Source organism: Hippoglossus hippoglossus, chromosome 12 (genome assembly GCF_009819705.1).
Source record: "Hippoglossus hippoglossus isolate fHipHip1 chromosome 12, fHipHip1.pri, whole genome shotgun sequence".
NCBI lineage: Eukaryota > Metazoa > Chordata > Actinopteri > Pleuronectiformes > Pleuronectidae > Hippoglossus > Hippoglossus hippoglossus.
In genome coordinates this window covers 19728856-19750381 of record NC_047162.1, presented here as the reverse complement: position 1 = coordinate 19750381, position 21526 = coordinate 19728856, and the positions used below count along the sequence as shown (strand labels likewise).

The 21526-nt window shown below is 44.9% G+C and overlaps 3 protein-coding genes and 1 long non-coding RNA gene across 9 annotated transcripts in view; 3 read left to right on the top strand and 1 right to left on the bottom strand.

Annotated features, from left to right (window-relative positions):
* Positions 1-5599, bottom strand: part of LOC117771402 — a 13630-nt gene extending 8031 nt beyond the window's left edge. The window contains exon 1 of the long non-coding RNA XR_004615581.1: positions 5309-5599. This is a non-coding gene — a long non-coding RNA (uncharacterized LOC117771402). The remainder of the gene's footprint in view (positions 1-5308) is intronic.
* Positions 1-7774, top strand: part of mfsd14ba (major facilitator superfamily domain containing 14Ba) — a 17642-nt gene extending 9868 nt beyond the window's left edge. The window contains exon 13 of one of the 2 annotated variants that reach the window (XR_004615570.1): positions 7756-7774. The gene's annotated coding sequence lies outside the window, so the exon portion shown is untranslated. Of the gene's footprint in view, positions 1-7705; positions 7720-7755 lie in introns of those variants that run through there. The other variant, XR_004615571.1, reaches the window with a different exon arrangement.
* Positions 886-6392, top strand: LOC117771318. Of its 3 annotated transcripts, none has more exons than XR_004615568.1 (8): positions 886-1060; positions 1967-2086; positions 2155-2520; positions 2631-2744; positions 3090-3665; positions 3816-3932; positions 4051-4828; positions 6382-6392. XR_004615568.1 is itself a non-coding variant. In XM_034601545.1 (8 exons), exons 1-8 carry the CDS (start codon positions 979-981, stop codon positions 4650-4652), a joined length of 1944 nt encoding a protein of 647 aa, XP_034457436.1. In that variant the 5' UTR covers positions 931-978; the 3' UTR covers positions 4653-4837. The 3 variants fall into 3 exon arrangements, 2 of the variants coding, with proteins under 2 accessions (XP_034457436.1, XP_034457435.1); XM_034601545.1 differs by lacking the exon at positions 6382-6392 and having other exon boundaries at positions 931-1060; positions 3090-3398; positions 3432-3665; positions 4051-4837; XM_034601544.1 differs by lacking the exon at positions 6382-6392 and having other exon boundaries at positions 931-1060; positions 4051-4837.
* Positions 7775-7796: 22 nt separating the features above from the next.
* Positions 7797-21526, top strand: part of shroom3 (shroom family member 3) — a 33281-nt gene continuing 19551 nt past the window's right edge. For 2 of the 3 annotated variants that reach the window (XM_034601486.1, XM_034601485.1), the window contains exons 1-3: positions 7803-8280; positions 12352-12506; positions 21160-21324. In XM_034601486.1, coding sequence (XP_034457377.1) covers positions 8134-8280; positions 12352-12506; positions 21160-21324 — 467 coding nt within the window. In that variant the 5' untranslated portion in view covers positions 7803-8133. Of the gene's footprint in view, positions 8281-12351; positions 12507-21159; positions 21325-21526 lie in introns of all 3 variants that reach the window. The other variant, XM_034601489.1, reaches the window with a different exon arrangement.

Here is a 21526-nt window from a genome sequence, read left to right as displayed (position 1 = left end):
CTTGTGCAGCTAAACTGTTAAAAAGAAATTTGTTCAGATCAGACTTGGGAACAGATAAATTATCCCCCCCCCCCTTCTGTTATTTACACCTGACTGTGTTTACATGCACACTGGTTTCTGATCCTGTCACATGTTTATTTTTATCCCCAGCTTTTAAATTTCATTAATGAATTCACCACTTTTATTCATTTAAACATTAAAACATCTGCATTTCATTGACTTTTCTTAATCTGTGCAAATCTACAGATGATAATTGGGACATTAGTGTGCATCTAAATACTGAAGCGTGATTTAATTCAGATGGTTCAGTGCCAGTGGAACTGTAAATACATGGACTGAATGTATGTGAGCAAAGCAAATGTACACAAAGATTCACTGTAAATACACTTTGTCTAGTGTCTCGTCTGAAAGTGTACAAGGTTAATGGAAATTAAAAAGGAACAACACGAGCATGATGGGACTTTTTTTATTGACGATATTTATGTGTATATATATATATAGTATGTTCTGGTAGGACATGGGAACTTAAAAATAACATTGATAGTGCCGTTATGTAGCCATATACATTTGAGTATATTAACTTTTATTGCCTACATTTATTTTAATCAAATTATACATATATATATCTTTATTACATATGTATATTTATATTTTGTTTTTAAATATTTTATATGATTATTTTCTTTTTTACTCCGTATTGTATATTTATTATAATTGTGTGTTATTTCTAATATAAGGTTATAAAATAGTGTTTTATGTTTATAATAGTGTGTTATTTTTAATGTAAGGTTGTAAAATAGTGTTTTATGTTTATTGAATATAAAAAGTATGAAATTTGAGTTAAAAAAAAGAAAGCTCCACGTTGCTTTAGCGACCTCTACTGGGCAACACGCGGAACTGTCCAGGAGTCCAATCAGAGCCCGTGTAGTGAGTCACGTGAGCAGACTGAGGGGGGGGGGGGGCAGCAGCAACACCAACATGGCGGCGTCTCCTTTCAGTTTCTCCGCGGACAGATTCTGGACTGAAGAGAAGGAGAAGACTCTGATCTGCTTCTTCTCCAGTGAGTCACCTCCGCGCCACAGACCCTCCTCCTCCCTCCGGCGCCATCTTGGCTCACACGTTTCATCCACACCCGCAACAAACCGAGGCAACTGTTGCCCGAGGGGAGCGACGAGCGGCACAGCAATGGCGACGAGCAACCGGAGACAGATGTTTCCTCTAAACACATCTGACTGTATATTAATTAAATAAATAAGAGTTAAAATGATGAAATCTGATTATAACATGTTATTAATCTGCAGTTAAAGTTAAACAGCTGTAGCTTTACTATTAATATTAGTACTGTTAGATTAGAAGCTGATCAATGACAAAGTGTTAACCAGTGACTTTGTGATTTGACCAGTTAAACCTGTGGAGCTGAGGTTATAAACCAATGTACAGTTTATTTCATACTTCTTACCGTGATTACCAGTTCAGCCAGTGGGACGACTCATCACACCCTGATGATACTGTGGTGTTGGTCCAGTTCAGCCAGTGGGACGACCCATCACACCCTGATGATACTGTGGTGTTGGTCCAGTTCAGCCAGTGGGACGACTCACCACACCCTGATGATACTGTGGTGTTGGTCCAGTTCAGCCAGTGGGACGACCCATCACACCCTGATGATACTGTGGTGTTGGTCCAGTTCAGCCAGTGGGACGACCCATCACACCCTGATGATACTGTGGTGTTGGTCCAGTTCAGCCAGTGGGACGACCCATCACACCCTGATGATACTGTGGTGTTGGTCCAGTTCAGCCAGTGGGACGACTCACCACACCCTGATGATACTGTGGTGTTGGTCCAGTTCAGCCAGTGGGACGACCCATCACACCCTGATGACACTGTGGTGTTGGTCCAGTTCAGCCAGTGGGACGACCCTTCACACCCTGACACTCACAGGTGTTTTGTGTTTCCTCCCCAGAGCACAGCTGCCTGTGGAACCACCGGTCCGAGAGCTACAAGAGCCGGAAGCTGCGCTGGAGAACCCTGGAGCAGCTGCGGGTCATCCTGTCCACGCTGCCTCCACCCAACCCCTTCACAGGTAGGACCGCACCGCGACACGCCCACACCTGCAGTCAGGAGAACCGCTCATGTTCCTCTTCTCTCCAGTGGAAGACATTAAGAACAAGTTCAAGAACCTCCGCACCACCTTTCGGCGCCAGTACAAACTGGTGCGGGCGAGCAAGGTGTGCAGGCTGGACCACGTGTTCGAGCCGCAGTGGAAGCACTACCAGCAGCTGATGTTCCTGCAGGGCTGCTGGGAGCAGGACGCCCGCGGGGAGGAGCAGCCGCAGCTGACTCTCCCCCAGGAGGAGGCCCAGTCCGTCGCTTCATCCCAGGGACTGATCACCTCCTCCCTCCCCAACCCGCCCACCTCCTTCCCCTCCACCTCCTCCTCCTGCGTGCCCTCCAACATGCTGCTCAAATGTTACTGGACCGAAGAGAGGGAGCGAGCACTGATCACCTTCTACTGCGGTAAAACACAGACTGAAGCTTCAGGATGATTCACTGACTGATGTATGAAAACACACAGTGAGAGCTGACAGCAGTTGTTGTTGTTGTTGTTGTTGTTGTTGTTGTTGCAGAACACGGCTGTCTGTGGAACAAGAAGTCTGAAAACCACAACAACCGACAGCTCAGGCTGAGGCTGCTGGAGGCTCTGAGAGCGCAGCTGTCCGACCAGTCAGTGTCTTTCTCAGGTAAACATCTGATTCTTCTGCTTCTTTAACATCTTCAACATTCTATACTGTCAGGGGGAGGGGCTTTATGAGCTATACTGCAGCCAGCCACCAGGGGGATTCAAGACGTTTTGGCCTCACTTTGGGAGCTGTCATGTCGTCCATCGTCCGGTGCGGAGCAGTTAGAATCTAGTTGGTTTAAAAAGGTGCTAAAACCAGAACTATGAGCTAAAAGTGTCCAAAGAGCGTCGTTCAGAAAAAATGAGTTAAGTCACAGCAAACTGAAATCTGTCAGAGAAAAAAGAGCTGAAACAAGTTTAACGTATTATTGACTCGTCTTTGTTGACCTTTGTTGTTGTTTTGCAGTTGAAGACATAAAGTGCAAGTTCAAGAACCTCCGGACGGTTTTTAACCGTGAGTTTAAGGCGGTCCACGCCAGCCGGGCTTCGGACAAACTCTACGTGTCCAAGTGGAAGCACTACCAGCAGCTGCTCTTCCTCTGCGAGTCCTGTGACGAAGACGACGGCACGGACGACCTGCAGGCTCTGGTGCCGCAGGACGACAAGGACGTGGAGCAGGGGAACCAAACCCCCACCTCCACGCTGAGCAGCTTCTCCTCCAGCTCCGCCCACACCAACAGCATCATGGTCAACAACGCCTCGGCTCCCACCAGCTCCGCTCAGAGCAACGCCAGGACCAACAGCAGCGCCGGATACCAAATCCTCCTCTTGGCGTCTCCAGACAACCTCAAGCTATCAAACCAAACAGCCGCACTTCCAACCTCGCCATCTTCTTCACCAACCGACACCAAACCCTGCACAAGCTCCTCCCCTCTGAGTTTCTATGTGTCCGTGCCTGTCGAGTCGGACAGCAGAGCGAGCGCAGACCCCCGCTGCCACTGGAGCGAGGCCAAGGTTCAGCAGCTCATATCTTTTTACTCCGGTAGGTGGCGTCGCTGCTGAGGTTTGAGAGAATAATGTTGAATCTGTGAAATGTATAAATGTATGTTTACATTCTAACTTACCACGAAGCTATGAGCTCCCTTCTACTTTGATTTAGTGTTGAGAGCTGAGGTCGTTTCTCTTCTTCCAGAGCGCAGCTGTCTGTGGAACCACAAGTCCGAGAGTTACAGGAACCGTCTGCTGAGGCAGAGCCTGCTGGAGACGCTGAGCGGCCTCATGTCGCACAACGAGTCCGTCCCCTTCACAGGTAACGACCATGGTGTCTCATAAATGGAGCTGATGGAGACGTCTCCGATCAAACTGTGATCTCAGCAGTTTACGTGTCTGTATCAGAGTAACAGGTTCTTCTGTTCTTCGTCCTTCAGTGGACGACATCAAGGCAAAGTTCAGGAACCTGCGAACCATCTTCCAGCGAGAACACAAAGCGGTGAGTTCCAACAAGACATGTGGTTCTGAGGACTTTTATGTTCCCAAGTGGAAACATTACCGGGATCTGATGTTCCTCTGTGACTCCTGCGACGAGGACGAGCGACCTGAAGACCTCCACTTCCACCAACCGCAGGAGTCCGGCCCCCTCCACCTGGACAGCCAGGCCACGCCCCCCACCCTCCACTACCACGCTGCCAGTCAAACCGCTGCCAAGCTGAACGTCATGCCGCAAGGCTTCGAAGCCCCGCCCTCACCGACACCCCCAGACTCCCGGCACTCCTCCCCCTCTTCCTCCCCGCCGCCCTCCACATCCTCCTCTCACACCGGCAGCCGGGTGTCAGGGCGCAAACGTGCGGCGCCCACTACCGGCATCATGCTGGATCTCATGAGGACGTTCTGTCAGAGTCAAACGGTCTCGCCGCACGCCGGCTTCCTGAAGTACGTGGAGGAGTGTCTGAACGAGACGCCGCCGGACAAAGTGAAGAAACTGAAGAAGAAGATAATCGAGACGATCCACAGTGCGTCAGAGGAAGTTTAGGTCGGAGTCGAGATCATTTTAGAGTCTTATTCTCGTAGCTTTACCCATAATTCAGCTGTGTTACCAGTGCAGCTGATCACACCTCGTTTAAACACCAGCATGACCTCAGAAGTGCAGAAGGGCAGCTTTATTTAAACCAGGTGGACGTGTCTGTCTTATTGTAGCGAAGACACTTGGTCGTGTATTCAGATCAGAACAGGTCGGACTGATGGATCAAAGTTAGCAACAGCAGGTTAAACCTTGAAAAAATGCAACGATACATCTCACCCCCCCATTGAGACAAGTTTATTTATTATGAATTCAACAAATAAGATCAAAAGTGTTTCAGAAACACCTTTTAAATGTTGTGTGGCTTCAGTTTAGCCATGCGCTAACATGCTAACAGTAGGTTAGCATACCATTACTAATTTGTATCATTGGCACTTTTCATTTCATTATGAAGGATTCAAATGTTGTATTTAAAATGTTACGCACCAGCTGATTAACTTGCTAAAGCTAGCACCTTAATGCTAACAGCAACACGTTAGCATCTCCGTGATGAGGTTTGGAGACATTCTGTTATGAGCCAAAGTTTTTATCTTCCGGTAGAAAAGTCGTTGTTGTTCTGGTTCACGATGTGTCGACTGACGACCAACTGAAAGTGTTGAGAGGAAAACAAAGTTTAATTCACAGCTTTGATGCTACAGAAAAACATTTTTTTAAACTTGAAGAATTGAAGAAAGAGCCTGACTGATACAGATGTTGGATACTGGGGAGTAAAACATTTACGATACTGATATATTCTATATATCAAAAATAATTTATCAACGATTCCTAAGATGTAATCAAACCGTTACGACAAAGAAATGTATTGAGGTTTGATATTTTACAGTTTTACCACGAAGGTTATTTTTTACAAAAGGAAAACACGAATATAACCAAATATATAGAACCGGCCAACTGACATATCAGTCGGGCTCTATATATTATATTTGTACAAACGTATTTGACGTGTAACGTTCATCTGTATTTTTTTAATTGAGCATTTATATGGAAAAAAAATCGACGTTGTTACCAAAATGTTGAGTTTGAAGACTGATGCAGATCATGTAGAAATATACTCAAACTTAATGTGTTTCATTAACGGGCAATTCTACTATAAAAGCACTGTAACCTTAAGATATTGTTTTATGAGTCAGAAAATGTTACATTAATATTTTCTTAATCGACTTGTGGAGTTTTTATTCTAGTGTCGATCTTATCAGCTGCTGCAGAGCTGTGAAAATATTTAATTTTATACATCTTTTTTAATCTATGTTTCTAAGTTTCTGTCTCTTTTTCAGTGTTACATATATAATTTTGGGGTTTTGGTGAAACATAAAACTCTTGGAGCAATAATGATTCCTTCTAAGTACTAGCAGTGATTAAAAGTGTTTTTTTTAAAACATGTTTTTTGAATTGCACCGTTCTCTTTCTGTGTTTGCACATGTGTGTTTAAACTCGGTGCCTTATCAGAATCACAGTTACTGTCTTAGTAAATGAGTGGATCTCAATCATGACATTTATATGTATTTACATGTATAATAAAATAAAATGTACATGCTGAAACTGTAGCCTCTTGATTTTCTTTCTTTCTAAAACTTTAATATAATATTCACAGCTTTTGTTATAAGTCAGAAGATAATTTTCACAAATCAACACTGTGTTCTCACATCATTGAAACTTGCTCCAGCTTGTATTTTACATCCAGGAAAATAAAATATATCTTATCTCCTGCGACAACACATGTTGAACAGTTGTGATTCTCTAATGCTCCTCTAGATGGCGCTGTGTGATCACTCTTCCTCAGCACTGACCTTCCAATGGAAATCAGATCTCTGTCCCCACTCTCTGACCAAAACTCAACTTTCATGCTTCTGATGCTTTTTATCGTGCGACAGAATAAACCTGGTCTGAAAACGTATTAAACTCCTGTCAAATGAAAACGAGATGTGATCACGACGTTTTAAAACTGACGTTGTTTCACCAAAGCTGCTGAATTCACCTCTGATCCCTAAAGTTTCACGTCCTGTCGATGAAGATTATTTGACTGTGAGATGTTCAGGGACACAGACGTACAGACGACAGGACGCTCGTCCCCTGTCCCGCGTCCATCAGACCAAGCTACAGGTGAAGCCTCCTCTCGTGTGTCACCTGAACCTGTTTCATGCAGAACCCGACCAGGCTCTTCATAACCCCTGTGACCTCTGACCCCTGAGAGCTGATGCTCTCAACAACACTTCAATCAAACCACATTCCCCAGCTCCAACACACCAGCTGAACAAACTGGAGTCTCCCTTCAGTACCAGTCTGTGGTGGAGTGTTGGATTTCCACCTTAAAATGTTTTTAATTTTCTACTTTATCAAAATGGACGATGTTTAACGTCCACATCTACGACAACTTCCCTGAGCTCCTTCACGTCTACAACCATCAGACTGAGACACTCTGAGATTCATGAAGCTACAGAAACTTTCATTGGTTCAATCAACAGCATCAAATAAACAAAGAAGTAACTTTTGTACGTTTGAAGACACGGAGGTCAATACAGTTCTGTGAGATACGATACGATATGATATGATACGATACGATATGATACAGTAAGGTAAGATTAGATACGGTGTGATAAAAACAATAAGTTATACGATACAATACTACAGAGTAAGATTTGATATGACACAGATACAGACACACACACACACAGACACAGACACACACACACACAGACACACACACACACACACACACACACAGAAGCACACATAGCATCCTCTTCTTTCTACACATTTTCAACTCTCCCACTTTCTTTCCTTCTGTTTTATTAATTCTGACTTTCTTCATTTCTACCTCTCTCTCCCTCTCTCTCTCTCTCTAACTTGTCCTCTCTCTCTCTCTCTCTAACTTGTCCTCTCTCTCTCTCTCTCTAACTTGTCCTCTCTCTCTCTCTCTCTCTCCCTCCCTCCCTCCCACTCTCTCTTTTCTCCTCGCTCAGTCACTCGCAGTAAATCCTATTGTGATGCTAAACTGATTTTTGGAGAGAGAGCGAGAGGTAGAGGGAGGTAGAGAGACAGACAGTGTGTGAGGGAGAGAGAGAGAGAGACAGACAGACAGAGAGACAGTGCATGAGGTAGTTGTGGATTCTTCTTCTTCTTCTTCTCTCTCTCGGTTGAACTCCTCCGTCTCTCCGTCTGTCCGGTGGCCGGTGACCGGCTGTGTTTTCGGGCAGTGTCTGGAGGCTGCGGGCCGCTGGAGGAATGCACTTTGCGGGCAGCCCGGCTCTCTGCTCGGACACCTCCTCCTGGTTCTCCCCCTGGTTCTCCTCCTCCTCTCACCCACTAACTTCTACTCAATGACCGGAGGAAACAACGTGTCCGTGCGGGAGACAAAGTTTCCATCCGTCCGGTTCCCTCCTCCGCCGCCGGGCTGAGGACCGAGGAGCCCGGAGGGAGCGCTCCCTGTCCGGGCATGGAGAGCGGCGGTGTCCGGGCGGCGGGCGGAGGTGGAGGAGGAGGCGGCTGGGTGCTGGTGGAGGCCCGGCTCCAGGGAGGAGCTCCGTGGGGCTTCACCCTGCAGGGAGGCCTGGAGCACCGGGAGCCGCTCATCATCTCCAAGGTACGAAACAACCAGTCATGGCGGTTTATTAACGGTTATTGTTCGGTTAGTCGATGCGTCAACACGTGTTTCCTCATCATTTACAAGTTAACTAATGTCAGAGGTCAAACTAGTGATATAACCAGGAAAAATTAATTAATTTCAAATATTTATATCATGAACAATATACTTGTACCTCCACCTGTACTTATACTTGTTAATAGTAATTTAAAGGGCCACACCAAAAGTTTGAGCACTTCACTTCCTGTAAGCTGCTGAAAGAGGCTGAGGTATATTCAGATAGTTTTAATATTAGATCTAAAAACACTTCACTTTAACCTTCTTTCACACATTATTAACATTAATGAAGGTTTATTGTAGATTATTGTTTGTTTGTTTGAATGTAAAAGAAGAAATTAATTTGAAAAAATCAATAACATAAAAGTAGCTTCTTATCTCTCGACGGCCTCCTTCTAACCCGAGGCTGTGATTTAAAGAGTCACTCAAACTATTTGACTTCCAAGATGCAGAAAGATCTAAGAGATTTATTCAGATCTTTTAGATCAAGCTTTAAAATCACTGATCATTTTAAGATACTGAGACCAACAGCATATTTTAAAGGACATTTTATTATGATGATTTCATTAGACTGGGTCATTAACATAGTTTGAACTCAATCACTGTCAATCACTGCCTCTCAACTCATGACCTTTGTTCGTATAAGCTGATGATAGGACAGGAAATAAAGGAAACACTGTTCATGATGAGACATTCAGAAATTAAATAAATGAGCACGTTAACTAAATGATACAAAAAGAGAACAAAATGAAGAAAGTAAAAAACAGACTCTGCAACTTTGCCGGTTTCATCAAACCGGACTCAGGGTTCAGGTTCACTCATGAAACGATGTCACTCACAATCACTGGAGTTCAGTTTATAGTCGTCCAACCAGAATTAACATCGATTACCTACAGATGACTTCATTCGCAGGAGACAGTTGTCACGGTAACCTGTGACATCAACAGACGCTGAGTAATGACTTCACTTCATTTAGCGTCTAACTGTTAAGAATGTGAGTGTGGCTGTTGAATTTTGAAAGATATATGATTTGATTCAGACTAAAAACGTTGTGAATGATTGTGTGAGCCGATGCAGTGAGTGTGATAATCAATAATGTTTTATTGATATTTGATTTGTCATGTTATCTTAACCAGAGAAGCTTCTGTTGAAAGGAAAATCACCACTAACGATTTGTCCTCTGTCCTCACAGCCATCGTGACCTCATTTTATTAAAATGCAAATCAGCAGGCCAGTGTGTGTGTCTGTGTGTGTGTCTGTGTGTGCGTGTGTGTGTGTGTCTGTGTGTGCGTGTGTGTGTTATTCTGGGACTGAGGCCAAACGGCTGTAAAATAGGACAAGAATGTGAATTATGTGTTTTCCTGGGTGCTTTTCGAACACACTCATGCTTTTATTTTGTGCTGATGAGTTGGAGCACACTTGTTCGGGTTTGACCCGACAGGTTTAAGGGAATGTTTGGCGTTGGCGGAGGAATACGTTCTACATTTTAGTTTCCTCAAAAGGAAATATATGCTGGAGTGGAACAGCCTGTGTTTGATCGTCTACAGTTGCAATGATCTTTGAGTAATATTTTCAATAAGTACAAAGTGTGGATTTATGAAGATCAGCTTGTAAAAAAAAAGTTGTGAATATAATATTTGAGCTTTACAGAAGAAAATCCAGGGGGTAGATTTTCTTCCTGTAGCCTTCATTTAATGTTATGATGATCTGAGCTCCACTGAGTTTTAGTTTTCAGAATAAATGAGCTTCTCCTGAGAATGAATGATCAAACAAAGGGACCTGACATCTTCTCTCTGTCTCATATATTTCAACATATTTCAGCCTCAGCTTGTTTATCATCCGTGTTGTTGTGGTTGAGAGTTGGGGTCAGAGGTCACAGTGAAGATTTCTGTTAATCCAGGCAGTTCAGCTCAGGTTAAAGAGTTTTAATGAGTCTTAATCTGAAGGTCTCATGACTGGTATCAAACTGTAAGTGTGACCAACACTGGTAGAGTGTCAGCGACAGCAGGTGATGACGACAGGACGCACGTATGTCCGACAAAAGTCTTTAGTCCTTAAATGACAATGTGAAACCAGAACTAACAGATCAAATGAAACTATGGAACCAACACATGCAGCTTCAGACTCTCAGAGAGGAAACGACCTCAGGATCATTTGGACCTGGTCTGATCCAGAGCTTCTTTCAGGTCCAACCACGTAAACACAGGAGCTGGAGACTCTAAGTGAGGTGGACTCGGTCCTCAGCACCTCTGCCCTGCAAGTACTGAACAGATGCAATCAATGTGCATCATGGGAAATGTTTTGGAACTTCACTACACGACCAATCTCAAGTTGTTTGTGTATTATATATTTGATTTAGTCTTTATTCGATAGTGAGAGACAGGGAACACAGAGAGAGACTGAGGACTCTGACCATATGGTGCATGTCTTAACCACGTACCCTCCAGGACGTCTCTGCCAATTACATCTTTCTGGACTTCTTGTGGAGGAAATATTCAGCTCAAAATATCCTTCAGATGAAACTGTGGAGAAAGGAAGGAATCACACAGTCCTTATTGATTAGAGGAGGTATGTTGTTTCAGTCACGGTATGAACAGGCTGAGGTGCTCTGTTTGGATATCTCCATCTGCAGGATAATTCATTTCAGCTGCAATACCAGTGTGAGAGAGACACACACACACACACACACACACACACACACACACACACACACACACTGATTCAGCGGGCCTTATTTGGGTATATTTATTCCTGAATAAGTCAAACAGTGCAAGCGTGTGATTGTTCTGCAGGAACCGTTTATATTTTCCCTCACAGCTCTGAGACCATGTTTCATTTCCTTCATTACACTCAAACCACTGATGTACACTCACTTAAAAACATCCTCAGCCTTTAACACTGATCTGACATCTGTTCATTATTGTTGCTGTGCCTCTGCGGGGCCCCGGACGGAGTAAAGTCCCTCACAGAGTATATAAATGATTGTTGAGAGTGTTTGTGTGAGATGTGTGGAGCTGCAGCCCGTGGGCCTGCACACTTGATGCTTTTGTTGAGAACGAACACATGCTGTAAGTCAGAGGAGGGTCAGACACACCCTGACAGAAATTCTTGGCAGTTGCTATAACATCCCACATGGGCGGAGGTTTAATATTTCAGAACAGTGCTTTAATATTCCAGAACAGTCCTCCCGATCACAGGGAAGTTTGTAAAAACAGCCGTTAAATGAAGACACTGTTTCACTGTTGGATTCCACCTGACTGTTCCCAGGTTGTGTAACTTGATTATTGAGTTTATGAAAAGTTGTTGTTTGACAAGTTTGAGTTTACTGGTCGGATGCATCTGTGTCAGGTTGCGGAACAAACCGATCAAATACAAGTTGGTCTTTGGAGGTTTGGACACGTTGGACCAATACGAGGTGGACGGTACCTGCTCATCTAAGGAGACATGTCTCCTCTCTTCAACCTAAATGTCTCCCTTTCAGAGAAATGACTCACTTCTGGGGAACTGACATGAAGCAACGCAGCAGCTCGTGTTAATTCTGACTTCACAAAAGAAAACATGTGTTTCAGTTCATCAGTCAAATGTGCAGCGATGCAGTCGGAGCTGGTGACGTCTGTGTGGAGACATTTTGACGACATAGTGAGGATTTGATTGAGCTTATCTCACAGAGAACAAGACAATGTGACCCTAAACACACAGACACACACACACACACACACACACACACACACACACACACCCAAGTGTTTCCAACCTTCCACAACAATAGAAACCCTGATAACAGCTATCTACAGTAAGTGTGATTCAACACGTTTCATCACAGTGTGTTTCCAGTACATAGACGGATCCAGAACGTGTTGAGTTCAGCTCACAGCACCAAGAAGAATCTGCGTCATGAGCCGCTGCCTCAGAAAATTGACTGGAAAGTCACTAACATCTGCGCCGCACATTTGCACGTCCACATCTTCTCAGTAAAGTGTGTGTGTGTGTGTGTGTGTGTGTGTGTGTGTGCAGGTGGAGGAGGGCGGTAAGGCCGACACTTTGGAGCAGCCTCTGCTGGTGGGAGATGAGATTATCGTCATTAATGACGTGGAGCTGACTGGATACCGACAGGAGGCCATTACTCTGGTGAAAGGATCGTACAAGACTCTGAAGCTCATGGTCCGCAGGTACGTGAAGTGTGTGTGTGTGTGTGTGTGTGTCTCTGTGTGTGTGTGTGTGTGTGTGTGTGTGTGTCTGTCTGCATGGACGGAAACTAAGACCCCAAACCGACTCAAGATATCAACCAAGAGAATCTGACGGATGCTGCTCCAATTGTCATTCTGTTATTGGGCTTGTTTGTTTCTTCAACAAATCACCATCATCTTCACCAGCTCTACGTTTTCAGACATGAGCTCCTCAAGATGTCTGGAAAATTGGGTCCGAACATTTTCTGGAGTTTGTCTTTCTCATCTGAAGAAGCAGCAGGAGCTCAGGTCATGGCCTCTTGTGTGTCGGAGGTGCATGTGGGAGAAAGAGCGCTGTCAAACAAAATGCCATAAATACGATTTAAAAACTAGCGTTGACTTTGCGATTGCACAATCCAAAGCTTGGTCCAAACATGTTCTCATTTTGCAGCTGTGGAGGAATCTGTCACCATCCTCACACATTACATCTGTCCAGCACCTTTAGGAGAATCGTGCCTGTCTCATTCCACATGTCCCTTGTCTCCCAGCACCACCCGAGGTCAGCTTACAGATAAAGAGCCAACTAGCAGTGCATTGTAGTGTCTACGCTCATGTACTTTCATATCTTATTCAGATGCCCCAGACAAAGAGGGACCAACTCCAACTCTTTGGCGTATTACACCAGCAGCAATTCCATTCATGGATGTGCTGTTGGAATGGGTGACACAGGGTGAAGGAGACACTGGGAGATACTGGGATGCTGTGGGAGACCTCTTCAGACTTGGGGCAGACAACAGCTCATGTTACCCTGTTGGCTTTTGTATATTGTTCCACCTTCTGGTCTCCTTGATGCATCTACATTCAAATCTTCTGCATAAGACATCAGCTGCTGCCTGAGTTCTCCCTTCACCAGCTTCCAGGAAACCTCCATCCCAGCAGCAGGTTGTTGTTGTTGTTCACAGCGAAGGTGGTTTAGAAAACGTAAACCTGCAGGAAATGGAACGGGCGGAGAAAGTGGCCTGAAATAGCAACGACAGGTTTCAACCCACAGTCGACATCCAGTGAGTTGGAACCACCAGAAACTCAGGACCTCGTCAGCAGCCATCAGATCTAGGCCAAGTAGCAGAACCCATGAGTGTGTGTTGGGGACAGATTTCAGACTGAAGACCGGTTAATTGGGGACGCCTCGTCCCACTGGGGACAAAAGCTGTGTCCCCATTTGGGGAAAAGCTGATTTTTGGGTCAGTGGTTAAGGTCAGTTTAGGGTACGATTCTAGGAAATTAACATAAGTCCCATGTCCCCAAAACTGGTGTGTGTGTGTGTGTGTGTGTGTGTGTGTGTGTGTGTGTGTGTGTGTGTGTGTGTGTGTGTGTGTGTGTGTGTGTGTGTGTGTGTGTGTGTGTGTGTGTGTGTGTGTGTGTGTGTGTGTGTGTGTGTGTGTGTGTGTGTGTGGACAGAGAGAGAGAATATTAGAAATCTCTCCGGTTGATCACTAACCAGGAAGTTTAGCAGCGACGGGAAATCATTTAGATTTCCTTTGATCCTAGTAGATCATTTATTGATTAGAAGCTCGATGATAACACACACACACACACACACCAGACAGACGCAATTCAAGCAGACACCCGACAGCCAATCAGAGGGGGGGGGGGGGGGGCACTACTGTGCAGACTCCAAATGACGCACAAGATGGCGGCGTCTGTATCTAAGATATTTTGGCTTCATATTTGTACAACGGGGGGAAGTGGAGACGTGTGTCGACCATCTTTGGACACTAAACTATTACATCAGAGTTAAAGAGAGAACTGAACAGTCAGAGAATGTGTCACCGAGCATCTCTCCCAGTTCTCAGGTTGATGCCAGGTACAAAGCCAAGTATGTGTTTGGGTTTGGGGTGTGACCGCGAGCGGAGCGGCTGTTGCTACTGCAGCTTTTATTTACTGGAAGACGTGTGAGAGGCATGACACAATACAGGACTTTAGACTTCACACACACACACACACACACACACACACACACACACACACACACACACACACACACACACACAGGGCGACAAGCGAACGTGGCCCCTGTGGGAAGGCGTGGCGAGGAGGGAGGGCGTGAGAATTAGCAGCAGAAAGACGAGTGGTTGTTTTGGTCTGATCGGCTTCCTGTCGGGGACGTGATGGGGAACTGTGAAAGATCAGCTGCTCTCAGGTCTGTTCTTATCGAAGCAGGACAGTGAAGTGCTGACATGTACGTTCTGAGCTTGTTGAGGGCAGTGAACCGGCAGCAGGTCAAACTCTGCAGCTGCACATCGTGATTCAGGAAGTAAACATTCGGATTATCAGCCATAATATTTTTACCATCCATGGTAGACTCGCCACAAGTCTGTACGAAATCAACTGAGTTTTTCCGTCCCATTCATGAACGTGATATCTCAGGAACGCCTCGAGGGAACTTCTTCAAATTTGCTTCAAAAGGTCAAAGTGACCTCACGAAACACATATTTTGTCTTTTAGAGATGAGGAGAAGTCCTGAAAATTATGACAAGGTGAAATTCAGGAAGCGCTGGAAGTCATTAGAGAGAGATCATTCACAACGGTTTATAGGATGTGTAGTTCCTTAACTTGCTCCTTTTCCTTTTATACTTTTTTCTAATGTTTGTTTTGCTCTGAATCAAATATTGAAGAAGGTCCTAGATGTTCTAGATCTACTTTCTGAATACAGAGAGACTGTGTGTTGTACTGCAGGTCACTCAGTGGGTTTGTGATAAAGGGCCATAAAGCAGATGTGTGTTTTTGTGTTGACCTTTATCTTGTGGGTCACCGCTGCTGATAATTATCGCCCTTTATTTTCATTATCATCATATCTATATGTTTTATATTCCGAGGTTTTATCTGAACTCAGTGACTCTGACTGTTTCTGTCACGTCTTTGTCGTTCTCCTCGTTTATCACTTCCTCCATCACTTCTCCTCTCAGCAGCTGGAAAGCAGCAGCTTCTCTGGGACAATAAAGGTTTACTGAATCAACATGATGATCACGGAAGCACAAGGCCAAAGTGTGTGTGTGTGTGTGTGTGTGTGTGTGTGTGTGTGTGTGTGTGTGTGTGTGTGTGTGTGTGTGTGTGTGTGTGTGTGTGTGTGTGTGTGTGTGTGTGTGTGTGTGTGTGAGACTTTGGCAGGTGTTTGAATGCACTGCGTGTGTGAGTTTCTGTAACAGGTGTTAGCTTGTGTGTGTGTTTGTGTGTCCGTTGGACAAAAGGTGTGTGATGTCAACACCAAACACACCTGTCAGTCAGACCCCGCCTCACTCACCTCACCTGTTTGCTCGTCCACCTCTCTCTCCTCCGTACCTGCTGTTCTCCCTCTGATTGGCTCGTTTAGGTGAGCTCTGATTGGCTGAGAGCAGAGAGGTAGAGCGACACACAGAGAGAGAGAGAGAGAGACAACAATGATGTTAGTGTTTTTACAACAAGCTGAAAACAACCCAGGTGGTTTTATGGGGAGCTGCACATCAGAGCTGTAAGTGTGTGTGTGTGTGTGTGTGTGTCTGTGGGTGTGTGTGTGGGGGGGGGGACTAATAATCCACTGCAGGAGTTGACAGGACGTATAGAAACACCTCTTCCAGACTGAAAATATATATTTACTTTAATACACCAGTGAAAATATACAGTATTTGTTTTTCTGCAGAAGTTACTAGACTTCTCCATTTATTCTTTATTTTTCTGTGCACATGTGAGGGCCCCTCGGTGTTGGGCCCCTGGGGGCCCCCGGTGACGTATCACAGACCACATGCGACCCGGCTCTGGTCCGGTCGTGGCTGTCGGATCAGGACAGTTGTGGTTTCAGGGGGAAGTTTAACTTCTTAATGGGAAACAACAGATGGCTGCAGACTCACCACAGTCTTGTCGTCACGGTGAGGTTGCCGGGAGACAAGTGGAGACAGGAGTACGGAGCAGGCGGATGGATACACTGTGGTTTGTCAAGAAATAGATCCTGTAAATGCCCCTAAAAGCTCCAATGATCACAAACAGTGAGGTTATGGTTTTAATTTAGAGGAACTGTACATGTTTTGGAGCTTTGGACAGAATCAGGCTAACAGTTTGCCTTTGTTTCCAGTGTGTGTGTGTGTGTGTGTGTGTGTGTGTGTGTGTGTGTGTGTGTGTGTGTGTGTGTGTGTGTGTGTGATGCTTTTTTGTGCCGTGTTTAAATTGATACCTGACACTTGTTTCCTTTTGTGAGGGAGGTAAGGTTATCACCACTCACCTGTGCTCCTAGTGTGTGTGTGTGTGTGTGTATAATTTCAGAGGAAGGTATTATGCAAATGTGAAATAAGACGTGTGAGTTAGTTTAGCGTGTTGTGTTGTGTATTAATCCTTATTACGTTGCACCTTGCAGCCGGTTGTGTTGTCATCTAATTCCCAGTAATGTGCACGTTTCCCCGGTGTTAGGTTTCACATGCAGGCGTTCACGAGGCACCTGCTGGTCAGAATGCAGCGTTACTCACATCTACTGATGATGTCGTTTCCAACAGCAGAGCTAAACAAACATTTGAAAGGTCATTGGGTGAATGGATTCATGTATTATTTGTTACTTCCATATTTATTGGGCAATCCAGAATCAGAGGGTAAAACCCCAGTGAATGACTTGTTCTGTTTCTTAATCTGATACCAGTGATGAACCGGTATTTGTTGTTTTTTTGTTATTTTATTGTTTTTCTTTTGGATCATTCACCCAATATTTTTCAGATAAAACCCCGAGTGTAGGAAACCCAAACATCTGTAACATCTGTTCCACATGAAAACAAACCCCAGAACCCAGCAGCTGTGCTCTGTGGACTCTGCTGGAGTTCATGCTGCTCTGCTCCGACTGTTATGAATCTACGAGCCGGGGACAGACGGGATGTGGAGGATTTACAGTGTCAGTGTGAGCAGAGTCAGTTTGGATTCTGCAGAGCAGGTCTGGCGGCCGTGTCCTCGTGTCCTCATGTCCTCCACTGCTCTCGGTATTTGCACATACTTTGTCTGACAAAATGCAAAACTGACCCCAGAACCACAGCACAGGACTCTCCTCATTCAGTTCTGTTGTTCTGATGAAGATTTGACTAGAACCACGAGATCGGTCATGACACAGGTTTAATTTTCAGACTTTGTTTTTATTGTCCTTCCTAAACATCGTCTGTTGAGCCTGTGGTGAAGCCGGATGCAGCTGTTCTTTCTGAAACTGTCCGAGTGACCTGCAGTGATAGAACCGAGGTAAAAATACAGACCTGCTGCACAAATGTACAAATATGAAGTCGCCTGCAGGGAGGTGGTGAGTTAAAGAGCAGGAGGTGCGTGTTTTACTGTGGGTCAGTGTGTGTGGAGGTCACGCAGCGTGTCACAGTGTGTGTCTGTGTGTATAAAAACTGTCATCTGTGAGATAGCAGGGATATTTGTTGGAGCTGTTGTCAAGGTGCTGTGACCTTTGACCTCTGACTTCTTTAGATTCATTAGTGAGGCTGCTGATCTGAGGACCGAAGCTTTTAATTATGTTTTCATGTCAATGTGTCGTTTGAGGTGAATTTCACAGTAGAAAGACAAAGGTTGTGTGTTTCCTGTGGAACTATGACAGAGAAGCAGCGACTTCAATGTTTCTGTTTCTGATTAAATTAGTTTTATGTCATGTAAAGTTTTTTTAGTTGTTTTTTTTAATAAACAACATTTTTTAAACTGGATTGAAACTGGTCACGTGCTCGGTGACGAACGAGGTCCGAGAGGAATTTGAACACTTTGTCTTCATGCAAGTTTTGATCACTGTTGTGTAGGTGCCCCCATCTGCCCCCCGCCCCTCCCTCCCTCCCTCCCTCCCTCCGCCCCCCCCCCCCCCTCTCTCTTTGTCTTCCTCCATTCATCTCCAGTGTTTTTGTGCCCTTTTGTTGTTGGTTGACGTAATCGAGCCGAATGAATGTTTGAGTTTCTCTGCTCAGAAAAAGAAGAGGAAGAAGTCATTACAGGGACAGACCGCCACGATACTGTTTCCCAGGCAACTGCTCGCTGTGTGTGTCTGCGTGTGTGTGTTTAAGACTTTGTGTAGGAGATCCGTTCACACTGTGACTTTTTAAGACTCATCTGGAAACTCTTTTCACTAGAAAACAATGTTTGTATTGGAAACTTCGGCAAGATTGTGTATGAAGAACGTGTTGGAAATTCCTCCTTCGAGATCTGTACTTGGTGAATACTTGATCGTAGGTGTGTCGAGTTGTGTATCTTATCTGGAAATTAGTTGAGCAATGACAACAACTTTTCCCCTTTCATTTTATGCCAATATCACACAGCCCGCAGCGCAGAGATCCCAGTAGATGAGAGATGAGTGACCCCAACCGGATGGACACCTAATATGTTGTGTTTATAGCCGTAGCCTGCAGGGGGCTGCAGTGAGTTTATTTAACACATTGCGTTGTGTATATTTCTGTAGGTGGACTGTTAAAGGCATCATTTCCATATGAAAAACCTCTTTAAGACCAAAATCAGCAGGTATACGCAGGTAGTTTTCTCTCCCTGCCGATGTGTCTACTGCAGAAGTGAATGATGATTGTATCCATTCACATTTCAGACAAAAGCCAGATGTGAGTGGATGTTTACGGGTTTTTTGACCAGTGGAAAAAGGGGTTAAGAAAGTTCTGGGATCGAAGGTGCTGGAGTTCCGTCAGTGAGTCCATCCCAGAAGTTTCAGTTTCACAACACTGTGCATTCGACAAACCACATGAAACAAACCACAGAGCGTCACCCAGCTTTCAAATCATTGAACTGCAACAAAGATGTCTCCTAAATCTTTAACAGTGACGGACAGTAGAGGGCTGGGTTAGCTGCACCTTATCGATGTGAAACTGGGTCCTGATGTCATGATGTCACATATAAGGACGACGGTGCACTGGAGAAAGAGCCTGAGGAACGGGGGGGGGGGGGGCCCAGCAGCACATTATCCTCCTGGGTGATAAACTGGATTAACCAGGTCAGACATCCCTATCTCCACATGTTACCCACTAACACTGGGACTGAAGGTCCATTCTTGATTTTGAAAACGGCAGCTTTTCAAAATAAAGCTCAACACAGAATCCAACTTCACCTGCTGGAATAGAGTCGACTCTAATCACACCATCACACCATCAGTGAGGTGGAGAATGGTGAGGAAGAGGAGTGGGTGATGATGTGTTCAGGTGCAGTGTGAGGGTCAGTTAAAGGTATGAAGGGGTTTTCTTTGGACACCGCAGATCCGAGTAAAACTTGAACTCAGTGAACTCAGTGCTCGGTGAAAGGTCCATCAGGAGCGAGTGTGTGTTTGTGTGTGTGTGTGTGTTTGTGTGACCGACTGGAAACAGGAAGGAACCATTATCATGTATCGGACAGGAAGTGGCCGCAGTGACAGTGTAGCCTCAACCAAACCTCTGAAAGGACATGAACCTGTCTTTGACCTGCTCGTCGTCTCGTACCTGTCTCACCCATCGACTGAGTGTAGAACGTGTGTTGTGATGAGAGAGTTATGTGACTCTCTTGTTCTGGTGATTCCAGGCCCTTGTGGCTGCCGCACATTCCTCGGACCCGCTCGACAGGTTTCACTTTAATAGGCCTTTATGTGTTTATCTGTGTGTGTGGGTGTGTGTGTGTGTTTTGATGTCTCCTGTCGTCTCTTCTGAATACACTACAGTGGAATGTCCTCAGTGAATAATATAAGTCTGGGTGTGTTTCTGTGAGTGTGTGCTTTTATAAGTTGTGTATTGTGTTCTTTATTCATCTGTGCGTTTGTAGATTTAAATCTGGGGCGGAGGCAGGAAACTTTATTAGATGACAAAGGTATTTGTTTTACAAGAAACTATAAATTCTGATATTGAAAGTTCATATTGAAGATTCCAACGACAAGTCGGTGTCCAGGCTGAAAAGAGTCTCGTACATTAAAAGTGTGTCTGAACTGGAACTGCAGCTTCCTGAGCGCCCCCTGGAGGCCACTGTGGTGAGCAGAATTAATAAATGATGATGTGATCGTAATGAGATCAGGTCGATCCGGTTTCAACCGGTCGGACCTATTGTTTATTTTGACAGCCTGGATATAGAATATATAAAGACGGACGACGTGTCAGCTCCCGAAAGAGGAAGCGTATTGATCGCCCCCTGGTGTCCGGCTGCAGTAAAGGTCATAAACCCCACCCCCTCCATGTTAGCAAATGGGACATGGGCCAAACTAATAAGACTAAGTAGACGTTAAATAAATGTTTGTCAAAGATGGTTTCTGTTATTTCAGGTCGTTCTTATCTCACTGATGTTTGTTCAAGTGATGTTTAAATGTAAATTAGTTATTTGATGATTCAGAAACGGGCTGAGTCGTCATGATTGACAGATTCATCCCCGGATCGCTGCTGCACAGATGGCACAAGATGGCGGCTTCATTTGTGGATAGTGGGAGGAAGTGGAAACTTGTCGTCCATTCTTATTTACAGTCTATGATTAGAAGGCTGAAAGGCTTTTATTGTGAAACATGGAGGAAAATGTTGGTGTTTGATTGTGTCATTACGAGTATATTATAAATATATATATATATATATGATAGTTTTTCACCTGACCATCTTATTTTTTGCAAATGGAATTAATCCTCTCTCCATCAATTGACATTAGTATTTTCTGTCTTTCTCCTCAGGGAGTTTAATCCAGGATACGTCAGAGAGTCTTCACCTCCCTCGCTCCCTGCTCCTCCTCTTCCTCCTCCTTCTCCTCCATCACCACAACAACAACAAACGCCAGCGTCATCTCACCACAGCCGACCATGTTCAGCAGGAGGAGTCCAACTACGCATTAAGAACAGGTAACAGCAGTTTTCAACTCAATACAACATTGTAATCGTAAGCAGGCCTGATGAGGTTCTACACTGAATCAGTCGATATGAGTCACCACAGCTGCTCTGTCGTGTATTAAAGTCGAGATCATGAGGCAGGATGGTCGAACCCTGGGTCTTCCATCCTGTGACAGTAAGAAAGGTACGAGACGGCTCAAAGGTCAAAGACGGG

Coding starts and splice junctions, on each gene's coding strand:
- LOC117771318 (XM_034601544.1), top strand. CDS start 979: ATGGCGGCGTCTCCTTTCAGTTTCTCCGCGGACAGATTCTGGACTGAA. Junction 1,061..1,966: donor TCTGATCTGCTTCTTCTCCA/GTGAGTCACCTC, acceptor TTTCCTCCCCAG/AGCACAGCTGCCTGTGGAAC. Junction 2,521..2,630: donor ACTGATCACCTTCTACTGCG/GTAAAACACAGA, acceptor TTGTTGTTGCAG/AACACGGCTGTCTGTGGAAC.